Below are 27853 nucleotides of genomic sequence, written 5' to 3' on the forward strand. Positions count from 1 at the left end.
CTTGCTCTGGAGCCGGGCTCCACAGGACACGATGCCAGCCTGAGGGTCTGCCTGCACAGGAATGATACATTGGATTAGGCTATTCACCCTAGCTTCAGGAATGAGCTGTAGCAAACACGACAGGCAATCGTATTGCTTTGATCTGCTTTTTTTGCCCAACAGTGTGCTTGAAAGCAGTGGCATGCTTGTGTGCAGCTCAGCACTCAGTGTAGGTCTCCCTAGCTGTGGCGTCCTGCTGGCCAACGCACCGCTCCCTCTGAGTACACTGCAGGAAGCCCAGTGGCAACTGGAGGAGTTCTTGAGACTTGGGCTCAAACTAATACATTTATGTGATTCTTCTGGGCATCCCATAAAATCCCCTAAATAGCTTGGGAGCAAAGTCTCATGAGGGGATGATGCAGATAGATAATTTCTCTTTTTTCCACTCATCCTGGAATCATTTACCTTTCTCCTGTGTGGCCTTTTTAGTGGGCTTTTGAAAAAAAGAAAGGATAAGTAACTCAGTTAGACCTGAATGAGAGTGGGATGTGCACAGGGGTAACTGAAAGAAAAGTGGCACCGGATGATAAAGTGGCTGACTTAGGTAGGCAAACAGGGTCAAAAGAGCCTTATCTTACTCTCACTTCAGTTAGAGCACAGCTGTGAATAGTGAATGCACTGGTACCGTGACAACAGCCAAACTGATTTGGGTGTAGATTTTTATACTGGTGTATGAGGGAGGCAATGTTTTGTAAGTAATGATGTGACCTACTTCTCGATGAAGGTCAGGTCAGTTGTTTTAAAAGATACTTATGAACAAGGTAGGTACTAAAGCGTACCAAGTGCATTTAGAGGACCTGACCAAGAGCAGAGCGCAAATTTCAGAGCACTCAACTCGTCTCACTTGTGGCTGTGGAGCACTGAAAGCAACCATGGCCCTGGCTGGGTATTGGATACTGGATACTGTCCACATGGATACCAAAAGTGGGTTACAGTAAAGACACCGTGTAGGGTAATCTTCATGTTGTCAGGCAGTGCCAAGTGGAACATAGTCCTTGACCTCTTTGAAAGCAGATCAGATTAACCCTTTGCTTTCATAAATCTTTGGAGCTTTTTTGAAAGTTTTGTATTTTTGGTATCAGGAGAGGTGTGTAGCAGTGAGTTTGACAGATTAAATGTATGGAAAACTGCTCCTTTTTGTTGGATTTTAACCTGCTAGTGAATAATCTTGAACACTGCCTCTAGTTCTTGTGTTACAAGAAATTTTGAATTTTCTTTCTGTATTCACTTTCCTCATGCCACTCACGACTTTGTAGATGTTTGTTAAAAAAGCAATGCACCCCTACCTTTTTTACCAGTCTTCTCTATTTATTCTTTCCTCTGACACACCTCCATAGCTCTGGCCATTCTTACCATACTTCTGCAGGCAATTCCTATGCTCTATACCTATATCCAGTATCTGAAACATGAATGCACTTCACTTAGTTTTTGCTAATGGTTAACTTCGTGTCCTATTTTGTACAGACAAAAGACTTTTTGTAATTCTCCAGTCATCTCTAGGCATGACTGCCCCTAATAAATTTGTATCCAGATATTTTCTCTCTTGTTCTGCCTCCTTTTCTTTTTCCTTCAGTCTCTTAGCTGGCATTAAATCCCTATTAGGCTGGGGATATAGCTCTGTGCCTGCTAAGGAAAGCCAACAACAACACCTGTACTTATTTCCCAGTACTAGTTGTCAAGCTGATAATGATACAGCATCACTTTTCCTACACTTTTGAAAGGACATTCTCATCTACCTTCCCCCTCCACGGTTTGCTTTGAGGTAAGATGTTTTCCAAATAGCTTTTCCCACTTAAAAATATTGGTGGGTAGGGAGGGCGAAGGGCTGCGTTTAAGTCGAGGATGGGTGACTAAAGGACAGATAAGCCATCGTGGAGTGTGCTACATGCATGGGAGCCCCTGGAGGTGGGGCAAGCAGGGATGCAGAGCTGTGGGCAGTGCTGCTATCTACCAGCGCTCCGTGTCTTGCTTTAATGCAGATGTGGAAGGTCAATAACGTCAGTAAGGCTGGTCTTGCAAAGGCTGCTTATGACAAAGCATGACATGAATGACAAAGCAGAGCACTCTTTGCTTTAAATTCTGTCGTGGAAGAAAGCCCGTTGCAAAGTTGGTAGGATTCTGCATGATTTTTTCTGACCCCAATAATTTCAAATCATTGTGAGTAGATCTTTAAGATGGCTATAGCGGCCTGCAACAGCTCTCAGAAGCCTGCTTGGGGCAACTTATTTACCCCCAAAATTCGAAACTGTGCATGTTTATATAACTGTGTGAGACAACAGATGTTTTTTTTTTCTCTGCTCTCTTACACTATGACAAACATCTGGGCCATACAGCACACTTGAATTTTTTAACTCCTGTGGCACATCTGGTCTGAGGAGGAGCTGGGCTGTAGGAGACAGCTTGGAAAAATGGATTTGAGGCTGCAAAAGTGCTGCTGGTGGTTGGCTGTGATCCTGCGGGAAAATGAGATTTTTTTACAGCCTGGACATTGCTTTAGTGGATCATTTGTGTAAGGAAGTAACATGGAAAGTCACCTGACATGGTAGCTATCGGTCCACAGCTGGAAAAAAAACTCCGAGTGCCCAGTGTGGTGGCATGGTACCAGGGCACATACTGCTGGGGGATCTCCTTCACCCTGCATAGCTAAGGAGTTTTTTATGTTATCCTCTCTTGCATGCCAAGGGAAATCCCATGATTATAGACCAACGTACATGGGGGGTCAAGAAAATTTTCTGTAGGGTCTTGAAGAACCTCAAAGTATTCCCAGGTACCACTGCAGCGTGGCTTGTAAAAAGAACATGTTCCTCCACGTAAGGGTCAATTTTGGGACCTTTCGTGATGTTCCTGTCCTTGTCTGACCTTTGAACACCTCAGCTGGAGCTCTTTTCTGTTCCTGGCTCCTCTCTGGGCCTGTGGGCCCTCTCCTCCACCAGCTCAGAAACTACCCACCCGCCTCTTGGTGAATTTGCTCCTGACAATTTGCTCCTGACTTTCTTTCCAGAGTAGCCTGTTTCAGCAACTCTGCAGGGCTTGCGGTGTAAATGGCAACTATAAAAGGCAAGTGTCACTAGGCATATTCAGTCCTTGCTGCCTCATACCAAACTGGGGCACATCTACCTGAGCGCTCACATGTGAGCGGTCGAGAGGGCATTTGGGCAGATGCCCTGGAGCAGGAAGGGCACACCGGCCAGGCTGAAGCAAAATGATGCTGAGCAGGAGTGTGGGCAGCCTGCCAGGAGCGGGGCTGGCGGGAAGGCTTCCCCATGAACCCGAACGCAAACAGACTCGCTGCCAAGTAGAGCTACTCCTGTTCCAAGGAGGATCACTTAATGCAGTTTGAGTTATTGGCTCATTTGTTGTAGGAAAGGGCTGTGTGGACACAAGGCACTGTAAGAAGAACAAACTAAAATTACATCTGTGTGCAAAAAAGGGCCTAGGAGTGTATTTATATCTCTGCTTTGCAGTGCAACTGTTACTGAAAGCACAATATAAATCATTATGTAAAATCAGAAAACCTTTGGTCTCTGTAACATACCTGACATGAGACCACATGCTCAATAGGTTAAGCAGAAATGCTAATACCTGATGCTCAAGCAGACCTTTTGTGGTACCTAATCTACAGTGGCTGTTCTTAACATATGGGGCATTTGCTTTGGCAAATGGATCTGGTAGCAGTATTTGGTGCTTTCCCATTTGACAACCAAAATACTGACTCACAATGTCTCTGTTTAAATTTTTTGGGGGAACCTTCCCTTCCTTCCCCATTGGCTGTACCTTCTGAACTTAGAAAAAAATTAAGCAGAATAATTTACTTTAAAACCTGGAGATTTTTTCTGCATCTCCTGAGCAGTTTAAAGCAACTACATGAAACACAGATTTAGAAATCCTGTATTGCAGGGTAGGGAGTCTTTATAAGTATGTGTGATTGGGTCTTCAGACTGTCCCAGGGCCATGGCCTTCTGGGAATCTGGGCACTCTTTGATGTATTTCAGACTTGGAAACACATGCTGGAGACACATGCTCTATCACATATGCATAAATCTTGTCACTTACATACAGATTAATGGGAACCAGCACAGAGTAAAAATATTCCACTTTTTATGCTATGCACCATAAAACATGGTAAATACTTTCAGTTTATAGCAAGAGCTAAGTCTTGCCATCCCCACCCAGCACTCAGTTCCCTCTTTTTTAGGCATTTGGCTTAGGCGTTTGGCTTTCTTCACAGCTTAAATTTTGATCCAAGTAACAGTATTCTTTCCACATACTTTCCTAAGTATATATAAAACACTCTCTTTCCATGTGCTCTCCTAAGCTACCAGTAAAGTGCTGCTAGCTGGTGAGTTCTACTAACAACTCCCCAGCTAACAGTGTTTTGATGTCTCAGTTTGTGTCGCGTTTAGAAAGATCCTTATACCTCATTACAAAAGTCCATCTAATTTCATAGTTTTTGCAGAAATTGGAAGTCATTTTAGGACATTATACCGCACGGTAAGAAAAAGGAACACAAAAGGACGTAAGGTATTTTCCAGGTAGACTATCTGGTCCATGAGTCGAGGTGACATGTTTGCAGTAGCCTAACCCCTTATGGCAAATCTCTTGCATCCTCATAATGTTGGGATCCTAAATACCTAAATTACCTTTGAAAATGCCACTAAGGATCTAACAAAGTTATTATTGGTCACTTAGGCCAAGGTACAAGACTGTTTGTAGCCTGCTCACTGGACATAACAATGCACTCGCACTCATTCAAACCTGGGTGCAGGTAACATATGACTGCAGAGGCTGAGCTACTTGAAAGAAAACCTCAGCAAGGCTAAGAGAAGGAAAAGCAAAGATAATGGAGGAGAAACAGCTATATTAACCATCTGCAGGCCCACATGGTCTCTACATCAGCATCCATAAAACTTGAAAGGACAAAAGAAAAGGAAATTGCTTTCAAAATAGCAAAGACAATTTTATAAACATTTCTGTAGTACTTGGTCTTCTGCTTTTATAGGGTGTTGTACTTGTTGCCCTATTTCTGGCATTAGAAACGCTGCATGACTTAGCTTTCAGGGTGGAGAAAAGTGTACCCCAGGAAATTCTTCCCTTTACTTTCCTTTCTACCCCACTTGTCAGAGCATGTGCACACACATTAGTTTAAACTAGTGGGTCTTTTTCTTAAGCAGCCCAATTGCAATGGTTGCTTGGCACTTCAGCCAGCGATGTTGCCCTTCACATCAAACCAACTCGCATGGCCTGGGCCAGAGCTGGTCCCGACACACCGCTGTGAACGGGGAACCCTCCTAACACCAAGCAGCTGCACGAAAGAATGATCCCGTCTGAGATAAGGGCTCCAGCGGTAACACAGGGGACTCCTCGGTCTAGGCTTCGGGTGCAACCAGTGCAGCCTTGTGAAACCAGTGCAGATTTTGGCTGTCATTAGCTTTATAGCTATTACAACTCCCTTAAGCAAGAGCACAGTCTTGACTGTCCTTTCCTCGCGCTGCAATGCCAGTTTACGCTACCTGTGCCTCCCAAGGCTTGTTTCCCTCCCAGAGTGATAGAAAGGCTCTTTTCTGGGCTAATTTTAAACCGGACTGGATCCCAGGCCTGAATGACTGCACAGCCCCCATGTAGCCCTACGAGTGCCCGAGGGGTGCGGTGCCTGGGAACAGGGGGCCACTTAGCAATCTTGATGGGTGCAGTGATGAGGGGCCTGGCAACTCAGGGCAATTTTAAACACGTGGAGAGAACACCAGTTTTGCTACCTACTATGGAGCTTCTTAAAGAATTATAGAGCTAAAAGGAGACGTTTTCTAGAACATAAGTGTCACTTGTGCTTTTGAAACTGATCCTGATGGCACTTTGCAAACTTTTAATCATTTTAGAATAAGGGCACTGAATTTGAATTTGAATCTAATGTTAAAAGCAGAGTCACACCAGGCTTCAGTTTTTTCTCTTGTAAGCAAAGAGAACAAGTGTATACTTCACAGCTTTTGACCATAGAGTTCTCTCTAGCTTAAGACACAAATTTTGCATAAATGCAGAGCTCACCAATTATCATGGCTTTATCAACAACCTTATTAGTGATCATTAAAAATAATCTTGCTCAGAAGGGGACTGCTATATGCAAAGCCCATCTTTCCTATTTACTTTGTGACTATTAATGCTTTTTTTAACGTTTATACATTAGTGTAAGGAATAGTGTTAGCATAATTCCAGTGTAAAATAAAACCAGCTGTATCCATTATAAGTGCATTACTGCCAGGAACTGTAAATATGTTTATGCCTGATAGCCTTTTGACTCAATAATATCCTGCTATCTCTGTTGGGCAGGCAAGTTTTTAAACCAGGAAAAGACAGGTAATTTGGTTATTTTCATAACCAAACTCAGTTTCTTTTGGAAGTATATTATCTAAATTCAAATTTTAAGAAGGTCATTAAACAAATCTGTTTGTGATTTTGAAAGAGAACAATTGAAATGTCATCTTCAAAGTGGTGGCAAGAAGGTACAATGTGCACTAAGAACAAGTCATTCCTCCCAGATATACACATACGCAGACAAACCCTGCCATATCATACCATACAAACAATTTTAATTGTGTAGTTACAGTCAATAACCACTCCTAGTCAGAACATTTCTGCATAAAGAAAATTGTGATACACTTATAAAAACAGCCAGCTGTAACAAAATAACTGGTGTTTTCATAGCAATAAACTCATAAAAAAGAAATACACCTTTATACAGAAAATTTATACAGCTGTAGCTTTAAAATTGATTGTAAACCAAAGGAAGACACATTGCAAACATCAATTATTTTCACATTAATTGCATAAGTTTCTAAGGTGATCTATTAGTTTTATTTACCTAAGCTTATTTGCATGATAGTAAAAATTGCATACAACAATAAGAGTGAAGCTTATAGTATGAATTGCTTGGATAACATAGAGCACTTTTTATAGGCAACTGTGTAAAGCACATTTTCTCTATTTAAAACTTTTAAGACACTTTGTTTTACTGCCCATCAAAATACATTTATAAATAGAAAAAAAAATCAGTATGATAACAAGAGAAGCAATATTACATTTAACGGAAACTTCCAAAAAAATTAATTACAACATGATGCTGCAGGTTCTACAAATAAATAATGAGGACTAAATTGTGTTTCACATTTTCTTTTTCATTTTCTTTAAAACCATGTAACAATGAGAATGGAAAAAAAATACAGTGACCTTTATTTCCAAAAGAAAACAAATCTGAATTACGGCAGTGCCATATAATACAAGGCATTTGTTGGCATATGTTATCTTTAAACTGCATTCCACAGTCTATAGTTCTTTTGTAACATACAATAGAACAAGAGTAACAAACTCTTTTTATTTTATTTTTTTAAATAAATGTGAGTTTCCAAAGATCAAGTGTGGAGTGCTACAGTAATAATTAAAAAACAAGAACAAAACAGAAACAAAAAACAGTAAATCACAAAAGTTGTAATGCTTGTCTGAAGGCTCCAGAATCAAAATCACTGGTATCATGCTTATTGGGTACACTCACAGTGTATCCAGTGAACACAAATTAATATCAAACAATCCTCAACGCTTCATCTGTTGCTGCGAAGCAGTTTGTAAAACAGAGTAAAACATCTAGTGCAGTCTGCATTATCCTTTTTTTCAACTTTTGTGCAAGTTTTGGAAGATTCATTGGCCAAACAATGAATAATAAAGGTTTTTGACAGAACGCAAGATGGAATTTTCATTTCATTAGTAAATACCAGTGGCACTGTTGAATGAAAATAATACTTTTAGATCAGTCTTTCAATTCAGCATTAATCTCTGTGTTCCCTTCTACTGATAACTCTTCTTCTAGTTTAACTGAAAAAAGCGTGTTTGCATTTTTGTCTTGGATGCTGTCTTCTAAATCCTTGAGCAACTCTTCCTCCTTGTATTCTGCCACATCCACCTCCAAACCAGAATTGTCCTTCAGCTTCCCATGGTGCTTGAGATAATATCGCTGGTTCTGAAAGAACTTGATAATGGTGTACTTGGGTAGGTCAAGCTGAGCGGAGAGAGTCTGGATTGCTTCTTCGTCTGGATACAGGCCTACATCTTGTATGAAACTCTGCAGGATCCCGAGGGCTTCAACAGAAATCTTTGTTCGCGGTCGGGGCTTCTGACGATTTTCATCCTCAGATTCAGCTGGTGATGCTACTGTCGGTTGCCTTGGGGGTAGTCTGGGACCTGGTTGCTGTTGCTGTTGCTGCTGCTGTTGCTGTTGCTGCTGCTGCTGCTGCTGCAAGACAAAGCACATCATTTTTCGTACGTGTAATCTTGTTCGTTTTTTGTGTCATCAAGCAAATCCAGAGGAGAATTTGCAAAGCTACAAACAAAGGCTCAGTAAGTTAAAGAGAAAAGAAAAGGACTCATTATTGCTGGTACTAAGGAGAACCGGAATTAAAATATGAATTAGTAACCCCCTGCATATCTCACATGTGTCTGTATGTGTGTAAACAGAGACTCAGGATAAAGGGAAAGAGGGCTATAGACAGACAGGTGGAACAGTCAGGCTTTGTCTCATTGAAAACGCAGATGACGTGATATCGGTGTGGTTTAGCTAACAAATTTTAATGAATGCGCTCCACAAGTCAAGTGCAGACAAGACAAAATGCTAAGTAGGTGACATAGTACAGGATTAACTTGACCAGCTTAGCCAGAACTGTAGCAAGGGCAAAGTGAGAAAAGTGCCAGATGAGGGCAAACACACAGGAGCTCTGCCAGCAGCAGCAGCTGCTGCCCAAACACAAGGGCTGCAAATCTCTCGCAATGGCTAGACTAAGGGGTTGGGGGGAACAGGGAGCAGGGGAGCATTTTAGCTAAGCGCTAAAATATCCCACTACTGATCTGACCTTAGTATGCACTGAAGTCCTGTCAAACTTGCAAATATTACGACAGAATGCGTTAGCTGGAAGTGTCTACTGTCATGCTGTTAAAGCCAGTCTCGACAAGGACAAAGAGATCTGGAGGTAGGAATTCTTTATTTCCAGTTCTGGCTCTGGCCCATCTTGCCTGTGGTCTCAGAGAGTGTCTGTCTTGCCTGTGCTCAAGTATCCCAACATATAAACAGGGAACAAACGTATTTACCTGCTTCAGTGTTTGTGCTGGGTATTATTTAGTTAATATTTATAAAGCACTAAGATGAAAAGCTCTAAATAAGTTGCACTATTATTATGAGAAGGGAACATGCTGCATTCCAAAAATTTAAGCAATAAAAATGAGCCAGTATGCACATCAGAAGAATAAGATAAAGCAAATCATGATGTAAATAATTAACAAGAGCTTAAAATGAAGTTTTGCAAGCATGGATTCAGAAACATTCTTAAAAGGTGAGGCACTGAGCCCTAGGGACAGAAATGTTTTTCTCATTCAGCACTGGAGTACGGTACATTATAAGATCATGTTTAAAAGCAAAAGTAAATTTATCAGCAACTGTTTTTGTTGACAATTCTTTTGCTTTACAGCACAGGAAGCACTGGTTAGTAAGATATTTTGGGTCAGCAAATTTCTCATCATATGGTACAAACCACCAGTAATTAAAAAACAACAGCAGCAAAACAGGCAGTTGCTATCACTAGATTTCATTTCCCTTTGTGAGTCTCTCCTTGGCAGTTTTGTGTGTGTCAGTCAGCAGTGGTTCCCAAACTTCCATTTGCAGCCCAGTTGCAGACCCTAAGTAGCACAAAATATTGTACAAACAATGTAAATATTGGATGAACTGTATTTCTGTCCACTTTGCAGTGCCACTTGTAGTTGTGGAGACTTCACATAGGTCTCAGCATGCACTTTAGGAGCCACTGCTCTGACTGATCTTATTATTGTAAAATCAGACACAATTAGGGCTCTTGTCTCATCCTTATTCACATACATTCATGTTTTATGGTCTGTGAGCAGTCCCATTCAAGCAATCCCAAAGAGATTCAAGACTCTACTCCCAGCACATAAAATTCTTACAAGACTGGAGGCTTTGTATATACATCTTTGAAAACTTGTGTCTTAACTACATATTTATGCATCTGCAACAATTACAGTGTAGAAGAGCATAGACAAAACTCAGGTCCAATCTCCCAATCCTTACTCTTACAAGTCATATTAAGAGATGACAATGCAACTGCTTATGTGAATAATATTTGTAAGATCAAACACACAACTTATCAACAAGGCAAGAAAATCTAAATAAGTGGCATAGTGGTAGAATGCTTATACTGCGCAGAAGCTTCTCCTTTTATCCCCTTAAGAAGTGATTTTATTAAAAACAATGTACATTTTCAAACAAGTGCTGTTTTATTACTTAATATAGATCTTTCTCTCTCTTTTTGCTAAATCAAACAGTAAGTTTCCAGGCTTTCACAATTATTTTAGTACTTGATATCCTAAGGGATTGTCTTATTCAGTTTGCTTTATCTTTAATATACACTCATGTTGTTTCTGGCTGCTAGATAACTCTATCCTTCCTAGCTTTGTAAACATTTTTCTACATAGGTAATACAAGTGATACCCTAGGTCTCAGTTGAGAGCTCTGAAAAGCATCTGTAATTTCTGCCCTTTAAGAGGAAGCAGATAAAAGGCTGACCTCAGATCTTTAATGGGAAGGGATTAAAGAGCCTTGGGCTCGGAGAGGCAACAGTCCACGCTGCCGAACCACCCTACGCTCCCGAAAACAACAGCCAGCCACGCTCTGGGGTTTGCGGGCCACCTCGCTCGTACACACGGTTACTGTGCGAGCGGAGCGGTTGCACATCCCCGAATGACACGGCCCTGCTACGGCTGCTCTGGGATATAAGACGTGGTGTGGAGCGGGTCCTGAAAGCCCTCGTTTCTCTCCCTGACCCGTTGAACTCGTGCCAGCTCACCTGCGGAGCAGCACCCAGCCACGGTCCAGTGGTCAGCAGGCCTGGTAAGAAAGCGCCTCTATGCTCTCCTTTCCCAAGGGTGGTGGGAGAGGGGCTCTAAAGGAAAAACAAACAAACATTGACTCATCCCAGGTCTCAGCTGGGGTTAAAATGGGATGAGGATTCTGGCTGGGTCCCCTTCCCTTCACTCCTACCTGAGGTGAACCACTGCTCTTGAAGGTTTCTGACTGTACTTAAGGTTTTGGATGACAGCATAATTTCCTCGCACCTTTTTGGAAACATATTTGAAAAACAATGCCAAGTACTTCTGTCGTTCGATCCTGACGTCTGTCTAGCTATGGACAGCTAACACGGGCGACTGCTCCTTCACCGACAAACAGGTGCACGTGAGCCGTCATATCTATGCAAGCTTAAAAAAAGCAAACCAAAACAAAGACGTGGGTGGTCACCTGCTCTCCTTTCAATCCTGGTGGTGGATGGCAGCGCACCGTTATCTCTCGCTAGGAGGAGACCTGCATTTAGCCTGGCCAGAAGGAAAGAAACACTAATTTCCTTTGCTACGTTTAAAGCTTTATTTACTTAGTGCTCTGCTGGATTGGCCAAGGTAAACTAACCTGAATCTGTTCTGCTGGAACATGGATAATGTGGGAAGGCCTGTCACCATGGTGATGAACTGCATTGCTTTCTTGTTCATAAATGGCATCTCGTTCAGGCTGAGGAAGACTGAGGAACCTTCGGATCATGGAGAGATTCTCCCAGAGGGTCCTGTTCTCTGGTGAGGGATCTTCTTTCCAACGTAACAGCTCACAGAGCCACCCCTTGAAGATAACACCAGCAAAATATTAGTTTTCCTCACTTCACGAGGGGCAAAGGAGGGCGACACGCGTACTTTAGCAACGCTGCATTCTCGCACGCTCTCTCCTGGTTAGAAATGGCTTTCTCTTTCAATGCTGGGTTTAAAGCAGACATGGATACACCAAGAGGCTGCCACCTTATTTCACAGACTCTTGCAAAATATGAGCCTTTGGGAAAGCATGTTTTTTGTTGGTTCCACACAGCAGCTCTGCAGTTGGTTTAGAAACACACCTATTGATCAAGGCAGAATCCCTTATGTGCTCCAATATGCGGGACAGTGTTTTAACTGACGCTAGTATATTTTTTTCTGCTGCCTATTTTCTTTTATGTAAGCCTACATCCATCTGAGAACAGCAACACTGTGTTTCAGCAGCTGGTAGGTTGTCTTCTGGCCATTTTTAAAAATCCTGGTACTATAGTTTTTCTTACTCCAAATAAGAAAATACTTCAAATATCTGCCTTGACTGTAGAGCGGCCTACTGTAAATCATAATGATCGAGGAGCTCCCTAATGCCCTTTTAAAAGAAAGGAATCTTCTGACTAGATGCTGAAAAGTAATATCTTCTTCCTATCTGCTATGAGTAGAGGTGCCTCTGCAGGTGAACTTATTTCATGTGATAGATGTTTATCTCTTTCAGGATTTTTCTCATAGATCAAGAAAAAAACCCAGTCTCACAGTTTTATATATGCTGTGAGGGTTTTGGGAGGTGGCAGGATACGCGCAGGTTTCTGGGCTGCTCTTTACACCATTTCCAGATTACAGCCCAGCGAGCTGCCTAAGAGAGCACCTCCTCTAATTCAGATGGGGTTTGGAGAAACAGGCTGTGAGGTGGCCAGAAGAGTGCTCTGCAAGAACTGCAGCAGTTGCTAATTCGCCTCTAAAGCAGACATACAAAATTCATCTTGGAAACAGAACAACTGTTTTTTTTTTAATGTCTTTGTAAAATTTAATTGAGGATTTTTTTCCTAATTTTGTACTGATTGATTTAAAAGAATAGTGCAAACACAGTAGCTAGAACAATGTGCATCAGCAGCAATTTTTTGGTATGTTAAAATTTAGAAACATAAAATATTACATGTATATGACATGCATATTTCTTTTCTTAGCTTCAAGGATCTGTTTTCAAAACTATGTCCGTGCAATTTTATTTTTTAATGCTGTAGGAAAGATCATGTGACATTTTATTGAATCAACAAATAATATAAAGGTACAGAAGCTTTTAGATCCTTTTTATATGCAGTGGTAGTTTAAAAATGGTTTATCCAGACTAGTTCTACTACTAGATACAATAGATATATAGATACAATAGAGAGATAATACGTATTTTCTTGAAGACATTCGTATCTTTAGCTAGCAGTTAATAAATGCAGTGTAAAAATATCACCATAATAGGAAGAGGTGAAAGTAAACATATAATCTTAATTCATTCATATTGAATAAGAAAATATTTAGTGAGGTGTGCATAAAAATTTAAAATATACGCTCTTGGATATAAGTGGCAAACGGAGCAAATGACACAGGAGAAAATGCCCCTGAGAAACAGAAATAATCAAAATGACAAATGTTAGAGAGACAGTGGTAGTACAGCTGAGAAAGCAAAAATGTAAAGGGGGCCCAAATCAGCTGATGCTCAGTAGGCATGCTCGCGAGGGAAGCGAGCAGCAGCAAGACTCGGGCAGCACCGGGCTCTGGGGCGACCCATCGTTCAGCAGGGTGCTAACGGCAGACAATGGGTATTGTCCTGCAACGGCACCACGGCTTGGCAAGTTCATTAGGAAAGGTGGCCAAACGCCTTCAGACAGGGCACATAACACACAGGACGTCCTACCTAGAATTGCACTTCATACTTCTAAAACAGCAGCAAGGATATGTGAATTTTCCCTTTCCATCATAAGATGCCTTGGGATACGTGAGCACGCTAACGTATGGACTATCCCTGCACCTAACAATCGACACGTGGCTCTCTCCGTCCTCTGTCCATGTGCTTTCATGGGAAAAAGGCAGGATGATGCTGAACGGTTGTACTAGTTTTCTGCAACAAGTTAGAAGAGGTGCAACCAGAAAGCACAGGTGAGGAAGGAGAGAAGGTGAACAGAATCAAGCCAAGATCTTTTAATTAAAATACAGTTATGAAAGTTTTACCTTTAAAAAAAAAAAATCTCCCAACCCCAAAGCATAACAACTGTCCTTTGGTTGTCTGGAGTCTGCACTGTTTCACATTAGGTCCTCTTTCTAATGCTGGTAAAACAGAAAGCAAAGCTGACTATCACAATAGTTCAGTGAATGTAAAAAACGACGAGAGACAACCTGTCCCCTCCCATTACAGCTCTCTAAGGTATATATATAGACTGAAAAAGAAATTACACCATCATTCAGAAGCTGCACATATTCTGTCTGGGGACCATGTGCATCACAGATGTTCTTTGGAAAAATACAGTAGAAACACTTTTTTCAATGTCCAGTAATAATAATAATTCATAAGCAATCACATTTTATGCTGATTAAATATGTATTTCACAACAATAGCTTTTATTAACTAAGTAATTCCTCCCCCCCGCCTTATTGCCTTTTCTGTGTTTCTGTACTTACTAGAGTGGTCTTTATTTTTATTAATTTCTGATAACTAACACTACATTTCCAGTAGTTTGCTATTAACCTTTGTACTGAAATAATACCTCTAATTCTTTATCTAAAAATAATTCGATGAATTGTAAGCCGAAGCATTCCTCTGCCAGCCTTTCACGGGAAACAGTGATTAGAAGATACCAAAATCAGATGCTTGGGACACAGTATATAGACTGAAACGCTAACAAAATCTCTTTTCCACTGTATTCTTCATTTCTAAAGAAGCAGATATGTATTCTCATGAAATGTATGCTTGGCAACATGGAAACAACCAACTTAATTCTTCTAAAATTACAAGGATTTGAGCAACTTTTTGTTCTTCATTAATTATTTCTGAATATATTTATAAAAGCTGATATTCTGATTCTTCTGATATTCTCAGAAGAGAGGGTAAATGGGCAGTAACAGAAGCTAAACGGTTTAACTTTCTCAGAGGACAAAAAACTTCATGCCAATATGATTTCTTTTGATCCAAGCAGGAAAAAAAAAAGAACACGAGTACTCTGCTTCGTTTCAGGTTCAGACTTCTGTATCTAGCATAAAGCTCAATCATAAAAGTCAGCTAAATGAGAATGTATGAAATATTTCTGTAACTTCTAGGAAAAATAATCAGCCAGACTTTTCTAATTGGGGGTTTTAAGTTCTGTAAATTTCTAAGTTTGGTTTCTATTTGATCTGAAGATGTTTAAAATGCTGTAGTTAATACAGTTTAATTTACACGTGAACCTAACAGGGCTGAATTTTGTCCTCTTTCACTCATTTAAGTCTAGAGTGATTTCTGTCAAATTCACATGATTTATTCTTGATTTACCAAGATCACTATAACCAAAAGAAGGCTTGAAACTCTGTGTTTTCATGTCTTTATAATCTTACGAGAAGAGGAAAAAACTACAAGAGTATAAGGAAATGTTTATAATCCAAATTAGATCACCATCAGTTTATACAGCATATATGATACGTTGTTAAAAAATAGCCTTAAAATTATTAGGCCAATATGCAGCACGACAAACCCCCCAAACTCTGCAATGACATTGGGAACAACCTTAATTTTAAAACACAGCAAATTTGCCAGGCAACATTACACTGAATATAAAGAGAGTACAAAGCAAAATATAAACATTAGCCACATGTAAATATGTTTGTAGAACTTTCAGGATGTTACTACTTTTCAAACTGACAAAGTTTAATTTGACACCTTCTGTTCTAAAACCTTTGTTTCTATTCAAAATCACGCCTTTAGCTGCTATCAATCACTGTGCTCTCCCCATTACTTAAAATACTGGCATGGGCCCTGGATAAGCTGAAAATGCCATGCAGATGAATTCTGAGATAATATGTTCAAACCTGTTATATACAACACAAATCCTGTAAAGTTATGTATTGTAAACCTACATTTATTGGGAACTAAAAGTCTTAAATCCATCTGCTACAAAGAAAATACTGTTATGCACTTTCAAGTAACCAAGTACCATCTGCAAAGGTCTTGCAACAGCAAGCAAGAAAATGGTGAAAAAAAAAAAAAGATGCTAAACCTAAGATATTTAAAATAAATAAGAGTCTTCTGTCTGAGTTTCTGATGGGGATTTAGTAAAGAAACATAAGACATTAGAGGAAAAAAATCTGTGAAAGCTGAACTGCCAAACTAGCGCAGGAAAAGCGCAAAGAGGATAACTGACAAACATTAGAATCTGCAAGACCCATGAGCATGCTTATTTTAAAGAAAGCATCTATCCATTTTATCTAAGTATCCAACTGATATTTTATTCAGACAACCTGAATTGTGCTGTTTAAATAAAATGTTCTGCTCTCTCCTGCTTTCACTCAGAGTTTATAACAAACCTTTCTAGCTATCCCGTATCTTTCTTATTAAACAAAAAAATTGATGATTTAAATCTGCACTCAGGGTGCAAATACCAATTCTAACTAGATCAAAGAGGGTAGTATTACAATCATTAAAGATGTTCTCCAGGCAAAGCCTCCCAAATCAGCAAAAAATATATCTAGTCTTGAAAGAAAGGGCTTCTAGGTAGAGCAACTGGACTCTTTTGTTTGGCATTATTTGTTATACTGATAATACTTTGTTAAATGATGAATATTTCTTACAGTATAACTAACAAGGAATCAAATATTTTTAAAAAGAGCTGTAATTTGAATCTAAAAAGGCAAAACGCTTTACAGTGTCAGTGCTAAGACAGGAACAGTTTTTCTTCGGTACAGTTTAAGTGAGATCATTTTGTATCGGTCTCTGGGGCATATAGTATAATAAAAATATATGATGTTAGAAGGAATCAGTCTAAATAGGGAGGTATTTGATACAAACATTTTAGCAGAAAGTGTGAGTTGCATTTCAGTATCTACTATGAACAAAGACTAAGTACATAATCCATTAAACAGTACTTCTAGCTCAAAAAAATGAGTATTGTAGACTAAACTAAAGTAGGCATTTTGAATGAGCACATTTTCAGCAACGAACTATAAAGCTAGCAATTTATCATTCAGCAAATAATTTTCTACTTTTAAAAGAATCTGTAAGTGTTACTTATGCTAATGAAGGCTGTTTTTAATCTGCCCACAAACATGCTAATAGAGGGCATTTTTTTTTTATTTACAATGCTGAAGGCACTCCAGTTTATAGAACACTGATATGAAATTACACTTGGTAAAATGGGCTCTTAATTGTCTCAGCAACCCAAATCCTTCACCTTTAATACAAAAGCTTACAGACAAAACAAAGGAAAAGAACTCATAAACTAAACTTTAAACGTTGACTTCTCCCCTTCAAAAGCCATTCAACTTGCTTTACAAATCTCATTTTTGTTCCAAATGGCTGCGTTCATCATAGAGATTTCCATTTCTTTTCAAAACAGAATCCATGTATAAAAGAGAAGAAAAAAGGTCGGCATCACTACTACAATGTACGCCTGTAGTCTTAGCCTTCAATATTAGGCTTGTGAGCTGCTCATTGTACAGAAAGGTTGCTTTTGGAAAAGTCATAATACTTTGACTGAGATACATAATGGTAGCAAAGGAGTACTGAAAGCATTTTAAATTATTTACTAGGTTAAAAGGGTGAAATGGTACTTTAAATACATCAAATTTCATCATCTGGGCCATTTTTTGGTGGCAAAGTGGTATTGATCTTTCCAAATGCTTAAAATTAACTATTTCCAGAAGGTCATTATTTGATTAAAGGCATTAAAGTTGAGGGCAAGAAATGATGCACTTTGTCTTCTTTCCCATTCAAATAATCATGTAATTTAATCAGAACTATCCCTTCATGTCCTGTAATAAAAATGTTTGTCTTAAGATATTGTTCTTTACCTAACATATTAACCTTTAAATGTTATGAAGTTCTTAAGAATAATCTCTACTTAGAGAAGATTCTTCCATAATGCAATGAAAGGATCTCCAGCATTTAAATTGATAAGGCCAAATTTCCCCTACACATTGATTGGAAAACGCATTAAACCCTTCAACTGAGCTTTCTCAGTGTTCAACGAGATTGCAAATTCAGAGAGTTCTGAATAAGTAAGCTCATACATATGGTATTGTGAAGCAGAATAAACAAATGTCAGTTCAGCACAAACAAATGCAACAAATAAGTAACAGTGGACTCTGCTTTAATTTATACTAGAAATGCAGTTTGCATGACATTTGTATTATCCAAAAATACAGCAGGGAACATATACTGCAGTATAAGAACAAAGTGTTTAATTCAAAATTTATTTTTGGGCTGAGATTATTTAAGTTTAACTTCTTTCTGGGTGAAATACCTGTGGGTTCAGACATGAGTAGAGCCTAGATGATCAGAATGGTCCCTTGTAGCCTTAAATAGTCTTCTGGAATTTCCTGACTGCTGGAGTTATTCTGACTGAAGGTTTATTTTTCCTATAATACATAAATTGACCTGGTTATCTTCTATGCAAAGCTGAATAGGCCTAAATACTTCCCAGAGGAACTGAAATCTATTACAAGATGGGTCACTGGGTATTTTTCTAAAATTTCAGAAAAGCAAATGATCTAGCTGGCTCAGTGGTTTTTGATACTGAATGACCTATTTGTTAGTGAAAAGCTTTTCAATTTGGCTTATATTTTCAAGTAATTTTAAGATCTGACTTCTGTGAGGGATACACTTTCAAGTAGTCTTGAAAACTGCTAGGAATCTTCCATAGTTCAGGATTTACCCATTTGCTCAAAAACGATAACACTGTAATTCAAGAAGCAAAAGCTGTTTTTCAGCCTGTTCCAGAAGATAGCAGAGATACTAGAATAAGAATGCCTCTCCTTGAGATCTGGCCTAAAGTGATAATAAATGTCCCCAGAAAGGCAGTTGTTTTATTACTTTATTTACACTAATCAGTCTTAAGATTTAGGCTTTGCCTTTGAGCATTGTATTAAATCAGAGAAAGTTTGAAACTTGAAGCTGTCCTTTATCTCCAGATATTTCTGGTTTATCTATTTGACTGGCTTTCATTACTAGATCATTGAAAGGGGAAGCCCAGATGTGAATTTTAAGTAAATCTGTGTCTGCCATCATAACAGACGAGATTAAGTAAAAGAAGCAAACTAAAAACCCCACAACCTCATAGGGCTTTTCAGAAGAAAGGAAAACTTCACTGGCAGGAAAACCTTCCTTTGAAGAATACTGAAACAGATAGATCATGCCATTTCTTAACATTTTTTATTCAACCTATTACTCAGCTGCACCATCCTTCTGGTCTCCTATATTACATCCGCCTCTTCTCTGGGTTGTGAAAAAGATGCCCAAAGAGCTAGGAGATATTTCACCAATGATATTTCACTGAAATTTTTTGTAGCATTTTAGGAGAAAGATTCCTAATGTCTCTTTTCCCCCTCTGCTTCTTCTCCTCCATAGCTGCAGCACTTACATATTAAATGCATATTTCTATTTTTGGATACATCCAAGCAAATAAATAGAAAAAGCGAGCTTTCTAAAAAAACCTGTAAAATTCAATGATGAGCAGCAAACAAGTACAGAAGCAAGAAGACCTAGACAGCTGTTGCCCTGTTCTTGCAGTCTGGTCTATCATATTAGACCTCTCTCTACTTGGAGCCACACTTTAGTGGCTAAGACCCTGTACTACTAAAAAGCCTGCTGGATTAGGGTCTGAAACTGTATCAAAATAGGGGTGTACGTTCCCTGAATATGAACACTTGAGACACACTTTCAGCACACGGAAAGAAAAAAGTACAACAATCCTAACCCTAAAACTGACTAAAAATGCAAAAAATCGTTACTTTTTAGTTCTGTACAGAATATACTGAATAATCAGAGTATATCAAATAATCTAATTAAAGATTTCTCCCAAACTTAGTTTCTCAGCTCTCAGCCTCCTCCACCTTTCCTTGTTCAAACTTATCTTTTTTACACTATTGCCTCCAATTGCCTAGTAATGATAGGCAAGACCTCATCAAAAACATAATATGCATTCCTTTGAAAATCTTACATAAAATGCAACTACATTCATATGCAAAAAGAAGGGAAAAAGTGATGGATGTAAAAAATAGTGGGTAAAGCTGTATTCTGCCTTCTTCTCCCCCACTTCTCTCCTTTTTCACACACACATTTCAATTGGTATTGTAACCACAGGATACACGTGACAAAAATGGACTTAACAATAAGAAAAATCAAAACGGGAAAAAACAGCTGCTAATTATTAAATAAATCAGTCTTAGTCTGTACATTTCTTTTTATAGTATAGGCATATAAAACGGGTCAGTGGGTTTCACAGAGGGTCACTGGAAATATATAGCTTTAAGTAAAGAGAAGTAGTGATTTCACCGTAATACCAGTGCTTTACTTAAAAATAAATACAACCCTAAATCCAACCAAAACCCTTAATAGTCCCATATTTATTTATTCTTAAATGTGCAATCAATTTTTGTATGGCAGCTATATCTAAGAGTTTAGTTAGAGAAGTGTCTTTAACAGAAAGAGCTTGGCAGTTTTTAACATCTTTTTTACTACCATCAATTTACATGTGAACAGCAAATGTTTATTATTATGTTACTTACAGAGATTTAACATTTGCTTTGGGGGGAAAGACCTCTAATAGAAAGGCCGTAGGCCCAAAGTGTCACTTCCACAATTACTTATACATGTGTATATCATATTGTTGGATTTATGTATTTTTTTTTTAAGATTGTAATTTCCCACAGGGAGTATTTTAAATCCATGGCTTCTTATGCTTCATATGCTTCTTCTTTTCAGAATTCATTTTGGATCATAGGAAGATCTACCACACACTGAAGAATCAAAAACTCATGGCTTTTTGGATTTAATTGTAAATTCGGTTCAGCTGAGAAAACGTTCCAACAAGCAACATCAGCACAAAAATACACTGTCCAAGTAGGTTCCCAGACACTCTTTCACATTTTATGGCCTAACTAATCTTTTTCTTACAGATTTGAATTAGACATTTAAATATTCTGATAAAAAGCAAACCGCTTATAACTTTTCTCCTTGTAATTCAGCTAGCTTCTGTAGTTCTCAGTTTCATAATGAAGAACACTTAATGCTATGAAAATGCCAACGGTGAGGGGAGTTTTAAAGAAGTTGAAAATAAACTTTTCCCTAACTTTCCTTCAGATTTTGCTCACCACAGACACAGGCAGAAAATTAATAATGCCCTAAAAACTTTCAAAAAATCCCCAAACTTTAAAATCTTCACCTGTCAAAGACAGAAAGCTCCCAGCAAGTGAGAAGGAAGCACTCAGAAGCATACATACTACCCATGGAAAAACGAAGGCAGCAAAGCCTGTAGAAAGCTATAACACCCCTACGTGACGCATCGTTGCTGGGGGCACAGAATGAGAAGCGTAGGAAAGCGGGGTCCACAAGGAAAAGAGACAGACAAGGTTTCTGCCTCCTGGCTGGTCGAGGGTGGGAATTGGTGCAGAGTGTTTTCGGGGACTTTGCTGCAGTGCTGGGGACAAGAACAGCCTCGAAAGCAAAAAGGACAAAAAGCTCCTAGGCAAAGCCACGCTTCAGGTTAGACTTTTCTTCTCCGTCTAAGAAAACTGCCAACTAAGCTATGCCCAAAGCTATTTCACAGTGGTTTCAGCAGCCGGCCGTTATATCAGGTGCGGCTGGAGCCAGTGTGGTTCTGCCTGCCCTACTCCCTCCGTCCCCGAGCCCCAAAAATTCATCCCTTTAGTTAGACTTACTCCTCATACTAAATACGCATAGCAAATAATTGCTTAGAGGTGAAGCAAACTGCCTACCCCATAGCAAACATAAAAAGAATCTTGTTTAAACCCTTCATACCTTTTTTAATAACTGTTTTCATATAAACAGTAGAAAGTCCTTCCACTGGTAGAGCTTCTTCCTGTCTGTTACAAACACTAGAGATGCTAAAGGCCCAGTTCAGCAAAATACCCTAACATGCAACTAACTCATCACGTACACAGTCCTACAGATATAACTGATATGTATGTAAACCTTGCTGAATTGAGGCCAAAAATGTCAGGGAATTTTACTAAGGACCATTCAACCCCAGTATCCAAGATCCTGAAAACTATCTTCATTTGCATCTCAAGTAAGGGAACATGAAAGAGGGAGAAAAGTAAGATGACCGCTGAATAACAATGTGCATTCAGATAAAATTTGGCAGATTTAGAATTAGATAAATATTTGCAAACTGGAAATTTTCCCCACTTAGCTAGCTGCATGCTTGCAGTAGTCTACTCATTATAAAAAACACAAATTGGGGTAATTCATAACCAAATATCTGAAGTTTGACTTAGCGGTTAAATTTGAGAAAAGCAAAAATGGACACAATGAGAAATTAATAGGAGTAGTGAAATTAAAAAAAATATCTGCAAGGTAACACTGTGTCCTTTCTCACCAACACCTAGCAATCCTGTAATATAGGATCATATGTTCTCCAGGCGTTACATTTTTTGAATTATCCAGTTTAACAGTAAGGAAGAAAGCACACCTATCTATTATTTCTTATTCTTTCCTTGGCCCAGTGACCCTTCACTTGAATTTTAATTGGTCACTTCTTTAACAAATTGCTTCTCAGACTATTACTGTATATTTGTGCTTTCACAAAATTTCTGTATTCTTTTCAGTCAAGTATTTCAGAGGTCTCAGTTTTTCAGGAAAAAATTTACCCTGCATAGTTGTACACTTTGTGATCTTTTGTTTTCTCCACTGCTCCCTGGAGACGCAGCCAGGGCGCGATGGCACCCAGGGCACGGAGGTGGCAAAGGCAGCAGAAGAGCAAGAGGCAGACGGGATGAGCGTGGATGGCGAACGTGCCTACGGGAGAGGAATGGGGTGGGGGGGGGGGAAGTCAAAGAAGGGCTAAGAGGAAAGAGAGGAGTAGAAGATTTAGTGAAGGTGAGAAGAGGAACACAAAACAGAAGGTGAGGATACAGAGAGGAGGAAGAGAGAATAAGGAAATCCATCCTGTCTGAGGAAGGACTAACTCACGCACCTGGAGTGCAGCAACCGAGACACCTCTACCTCCGAGAGAAAAATTAAAAACAAAAGACTCAAAGGCGAGGTGGGAGAGAGTGTCACACTTTTTTTTTTTTTTGGTCATCGAGTGCTTCCAGATTGCATTACATTTTTAAAATAATTTTACAAAAAAGATGAGAGCTGAACTCTGGACCTTTGTAAGAATCCTGACAGCTCATTTCTCCTATTACCTCTTCTGATGTGAATCCGTCCTGACCTTCTCTTTGCCTTGCTCCACACGTATCTCTGAAACATCTGCAGCCAGAGCACCACCTCCGAAGCTTGCCGCTGCCCCTGTCTACGCGCCTCCTGTTCGCTGGGGTCTGCCGCAGGGGCCGATGCCGGCAAACCTGCGCCCACTTCTCAGCAACATCGTTACCAGCTACTTCACCGCAGCGCGCAGGCGCCCATTTTGCAGCTAGTGGGCCAAGCAAGTGGTACCCGCACGGGGTTTTAACCGCCTCTGCACTAGCCTGAGGTGTCACCTCCGCAGCCAGACTTTGTGCTACGATCGTGCCTTCAGCAGCATTCAAAAATTATCCTGCCCACCTTCTTTCGATAGACTTTGAACACTGAATCTTAGTTGCGTGACTGTATTTACCACTTATCACACATCATTGGCAATGGATAAAACAACCAATCTCTTACTAGTGCCACTTTTTTTTAAACCTCCCTTCAAGGCTGAGATCTGATGAATTTCTATCAAACCTGTTGCACCACTCACCTCCCCTGACAATACCTGCAACGCCTTCTCAGCAGTCTACTCAGTTGCAGTCTACACATTTACATTTTTTTCCTTGGTGTAAAAGCAAGGAAACTTTTTGAAAGTTATAATTTAAACGTTGTATCAAAATCGCTTTTTTTTAATGCGTAAGAAAATTAGCCAACTGTGATCTATTGAAGAATAGGTGGTTTTAAAAAACCTTACCAAGTATTGAAAGCTGTTTCATTAGGGCAAGCTGAATAATGTAATTGGAAAAATTAGATTTATGGGTGGAAAAAAAAAAAAAAAAAAAGAATTTCCAGACAACACTTAGTTTCCAAAAAACCAATCACACTCCATTTTCATATGAGAAGAAATATAGGAATGTTTTCATTAAAAAAATCATTTTCTCATTTGCCAAAATTCTAGATACTTTGGGGATACTTTTTTTAAAGGTATCTTTTCTGGAAAGGAAGAGGTGAAAGGAAGAGTTAGCAAGGAGACAACATTCGTAATGAAAAGATTTGGTGGAAAATTTTATTTCTGCTAAATTCAGGTAGCGGTGAAGATTACATTTTTGGTTAGAAGCACTTCCTAAAGCGAGGTGCTTGCTGGCATGTTATTCTGAAAAACAGCACAGTCGGATGACTTCTTTAATAGGTGGGCATAAAAAACAGAGATTAAAAAGTCTCGGAGTGAGAGACAACCCTCCCTCCCCATGTGATTTCTGATTTCTCTGCCAAAGCAAGGAAGGCTTCTATTAAAGGTCATGGAGAAATAATCTCCAACGAAAGCAGCGTCTCTTTTCCCCTATATGTTCACACTTTGATTTCACTCCTTTGCAGTGAAAGGCAGACCTTAACACATGCACACAAGCGCCCGCGCACGCACACACACACACACACACACACAAAAGGAAACAACAACCGGGGGGGGGGGGGGGGGGGAAGGAGCCTGAAATTTTAGTTACACCACATGTGGTTTTCATTTGTGAAAAATGAACAAGCTGTTTGTGGTTAAACTGTCTAATCTGCTGTTATCAATCTAGCGCTGCATTCAAGATTTACAGGATACATCAGCTTCTGTGCCACATTAGCTGTAAAAGGGAGAGGGGGTGGGAGGAAAAAGGAGGAGGAGAGAGTTTATCCTGAGGAATAATATTTCCAATGCAGCCACACTCACACTACATCTGGTTGTGCTGGTAGCGGCAGTTAAATTGAAATATTTCACAGCGTGTGTCAGAAACATGCAGAATGGTAATTATGACAGATCTGATTAAGCCTGAGTGCCACTAGCTCCCTGGCCAGCTCCGGTTGTGCAGGTGTGACCTTGTGCGTGCCTGCGTGTGTAAATAAAATTAATTACAAGCGAGAGGGCGAAGGCTTCGGTGACATCACAAAGCGGAGAAACTCCCAAGGGGGAGACCTAATGGAATATTTTCCCTCAGTCTAATAATACAGTTCATATTGACTTGAGGTAATTAGTGGGATCATTAAAGCAGTTTTCCCGGCGTATTTGGCTGCCTGATCAGATTAGTGAAAATGTTCTTCAGAACAAGCCCTGTGTGGTCTGCCAGAGAAGGAGGAAATAAAAAGCAACAAAGCATATTTGGGAATGATAAGCAGCGCTGGACTTTTTGTACAGCATTTTGCAGGACTGCTCTCCGGAGCCTAGACGCCCTACTCTCCTGACCACTGCAGTTCCTCCATCCAAGCTCCACATGCTCCTGCTTCAGGCGATCTAAGACTTTTGTATTTTTGTTCCTGCAGCCTTCAAAACTACCTGCCCCTATCCTTCACTGCTTTAAAAGCAGATAAAAGCCTTGTTAAAGCGTTAGCTTTAGAATTACTACAGTAAAATAACTGGGGGTAGGAAGAAGAATTCATAGTTGACTCCCTCCCCCCTACCAAAAGCTAAAAGGCCATTATTAAAAAGAAAAAACATAGGTTTGGGAATTAGTAACGTTTTCATTTTCTAACAAGCCAGCCCAGCAGCAAAAGGGAAAAAAGAAAAAAAAGGAAAAAGTTTAACTATAACATAAAGTCTTCCACGGTAACAGAACACAGAGCCCTAATCAAGAAATGGACCATTTGTTTAAAAACAGTCTATTGAGCATGCTCTACCTTGCAAATGGAATATGCCAAGCTCTGTCACAGATGGCAAGCTTTGACAGTTCCCATCCGTAGCGTCGATACTCGACAGTTCAGCACAAGATCAGTGACATTCTGTCTCATTAGAGCCACGCTAATTATCACAGCTAGTTTCAGGGGAAACCATGTGTTGCAATGGTCAATTTGAAGGAGTCTGTGCATCAACAAACTGGTAATAAGGATCAGACACCTTATTATATGACAGCATGCTGCCTATGATCTGATTTACTGAATCAGAGGTACTGAGGCAACACTGAAGCCTGATGGGTTATGGAATCGCGTGTACACAATGCCTATCTGAAATAGGCCGTAAAATAGAAGGGAATTATATGGAAACAATACAAATAAAAATTTTAAAAATTGTAAAGTTATAACAAGGATTTTTTTCATTTGTCATTAAGACATGTAGAGATGTTTAAGAAACTGTCGATGAGTTTTGTCTCTAATCAAATCAAATAACTCAAGATAAATAATTCAAAATGAAAACTGTAAAATTATGGATTCTGCTAAATTTTAATTCATTCCATACCCTCATTTTTCAGTTTCAGTAACATGTACCAAACAATCCTTATGTTGTGCCATCTTTAACGTAATTTTATATTTCATAAAGAGCTTTCTCTACTTGGCTCCTTTTTCTTTATACATGTAATGACTTAAACTTGTACTTTTCCTAGATTCTCCCACATATTCCTACTCCTTCCACCAGCCAAAATCATTCAACCAGCAACGGTGTCTGCTCTTTCTGACCGCCTGCGACACACTACAGGGCTACATCCTGCCTGGCGCTCAGCAGCCCTTGCTTCTCCCGGCTCCTAGGGATGTGTTGCCAGACGAGGCCATGAAAGAGTTGAACATTAACTCCTGAATAACGCAGGGCAGGTGCACAGTGCGTTCCTCCAGGGAACCTCTCCTTAGGGCTCCAATACACAGCGTTTCCTGAAACTGCTACCAGTTCTTTAAACTGGCTCTATGTGGATCGCATAAGAGCATTTAAAATATTTGTGCTGTCATCTGCCCTCGATGGGAACCTTTGGTCTGAGCTGATTTGACCCCATGTGTAAAGCATACTCAGGAAGCACACTTTTTCATCTCTGTGTCAACAACTCCAGTCTTTGCCTTACTTGTTGAAAGGGCTGACTGGCCCCAAGGAGCTCTTTGAAGTGGTCAATATTATCCCCTTATAAGTTAAGCGTTCTCCCTTCTGCACTTTTTTCTTTGGCTTCAACTATATCAGGCTCTATTTTCCCCCTCCCTTTCTACAAATTTATGTGGGAAAGTGCACACTGATACGAGTGACCTCAGAGATTTCAAGGTTTCTCTTCAGTGCATCTCTTTTGATTCAAGAAGTCACTATCTACTTTTTACGAGTGAGAACCAAGACTCAGTGAAGTCAACCCACTTAACCAAAGGTCACCCTAATAATATGGGATGTGCTCAGGATTGCGGCCAACCCTTTTCCAGTTCTACACAGATTAAACGATAAGTGAGTTAACCAAAAGCCAATTTTCCTATTATCACCTTTTTGAGAAAGGATCAAAAAAAATTTTTTTCCTAGAGAAATTTCCTAAGGTTTTAACCCCTCATTTCTGAGGGGACAGATGAAAGAAAGAAGCCACGGAGCAGAGGAAGGACCCGGAGCACACTCTTTTGTTTCCACAACAGAAAAGTGAAAACCTCCTTCCCTCAGACCCGAGCTGGATAAAACACGATGACTCTGCAACACGATATTTTGTGAAAGAAACAAATCAGCTTTATCTGCCAAGTTTCACAGTTTCACTGAATGACACACAGTTTTACAGGGCAATTCTGGAGCGCACACAGAAGCCCATCTTTCTTTCTCAGTTCACACTCTTCCTCTCCCGTTCCTGCTGACACCCGATCCTGTCCTGACTCCTGCTGCTCACCCCACGTCTTCAACTGCCACAGTAACTGCAGCAGGGTAGCGAAGGGGGGAGGAGAGGGTGAAAAATAAAAATAAAAAGGGGGGGGAAGAAAAGGAGGCTATTGTCTGCTGTACTTCTGCTGCTAACATTTTCTAACTACTGCATATAGCTTCCCATGAGGGTGAGGAGGTTTCTAAGAGGAACCTCGAAACGATGAAAG

The 27853-nt window shown here is 39.8% G+C and overlaps 1 protein-coding gene and 1 long non-coding RNA gene across 22 annotated transcripts in view; one reads left to right on the top strand and one right to left on the bottom strand.

The window, feature by feature from the left end:
• LOC138066332 (uncharacterized) overlaps positions 1–27853 on the top strand; it is a 155899-nt gene that overhangs the window by 105284 nt on the left and 22762 nt on the right. Inside the window, exons 3-4 of one of the 2 annotated variants that reach the window (XR_011139675.1) lie at positions 20642–20779; positions 22602–24541. This is a non-coding gene — a long non-coding RNA (uncharacterized lncRNA). Of the gene's footprint in view, positions 1–20641; positions 20780–22601; positions 24542–27853 lie in introns of those variants that run through there. The other variant, XR_011139676.1, reaches the window with a different exon arrangement.
• The window catches only part of SATB1 (SATB homeobox 1), a 93873-nt gene continuing 72618 nt past the window's right edge, over positions 6599–27853 (bottom strand). For 6 of the 20 annotated variants that reach the window (XM_068935357.1, XM_068935373.1, XM_068935360.1 and 3 more), the window contains 3 exons: positions 11543–11746; positions 10929–11024; positions 6599–8314 (listed from right to left, as the gene is read on the bottom strand). In XM_068935357.1, the coding sequence (XP_068791458.1) occupies positions 7832–8314; positions 10929–11024; positions 11543–11746 (783 nt within the window). In that variant the 3' untranslated portion in view covers positions 6599–7831. Of the gene's footprint in view, positions 8315–8373; positions 9748–10928; positions 11025–11542; positions 11747–27853 lie in introns of those variants that run through there. The other 14 variants (XM_068935376.1, XM_068935365.1, XM_068935367.1 and 11 more) reach the window with 7 other exon arrangements.

The sequence above is a fragment of the Struthio camelus genome, chromosome 2, assembly GCF_040807025.1.
Source record: "Struthio camelus isolate bStrCam1 chromosome 2, bStrCam1.hap1, whole genome shotgun sequence".
In the NCBI taxonomy this organism is placed as follows: domain Eukaryota; kingdom Metazoa; phylum Chordata; class Aves; order Struthioniformes; family Struthionidae; genus Struthio; species Struthio camelus.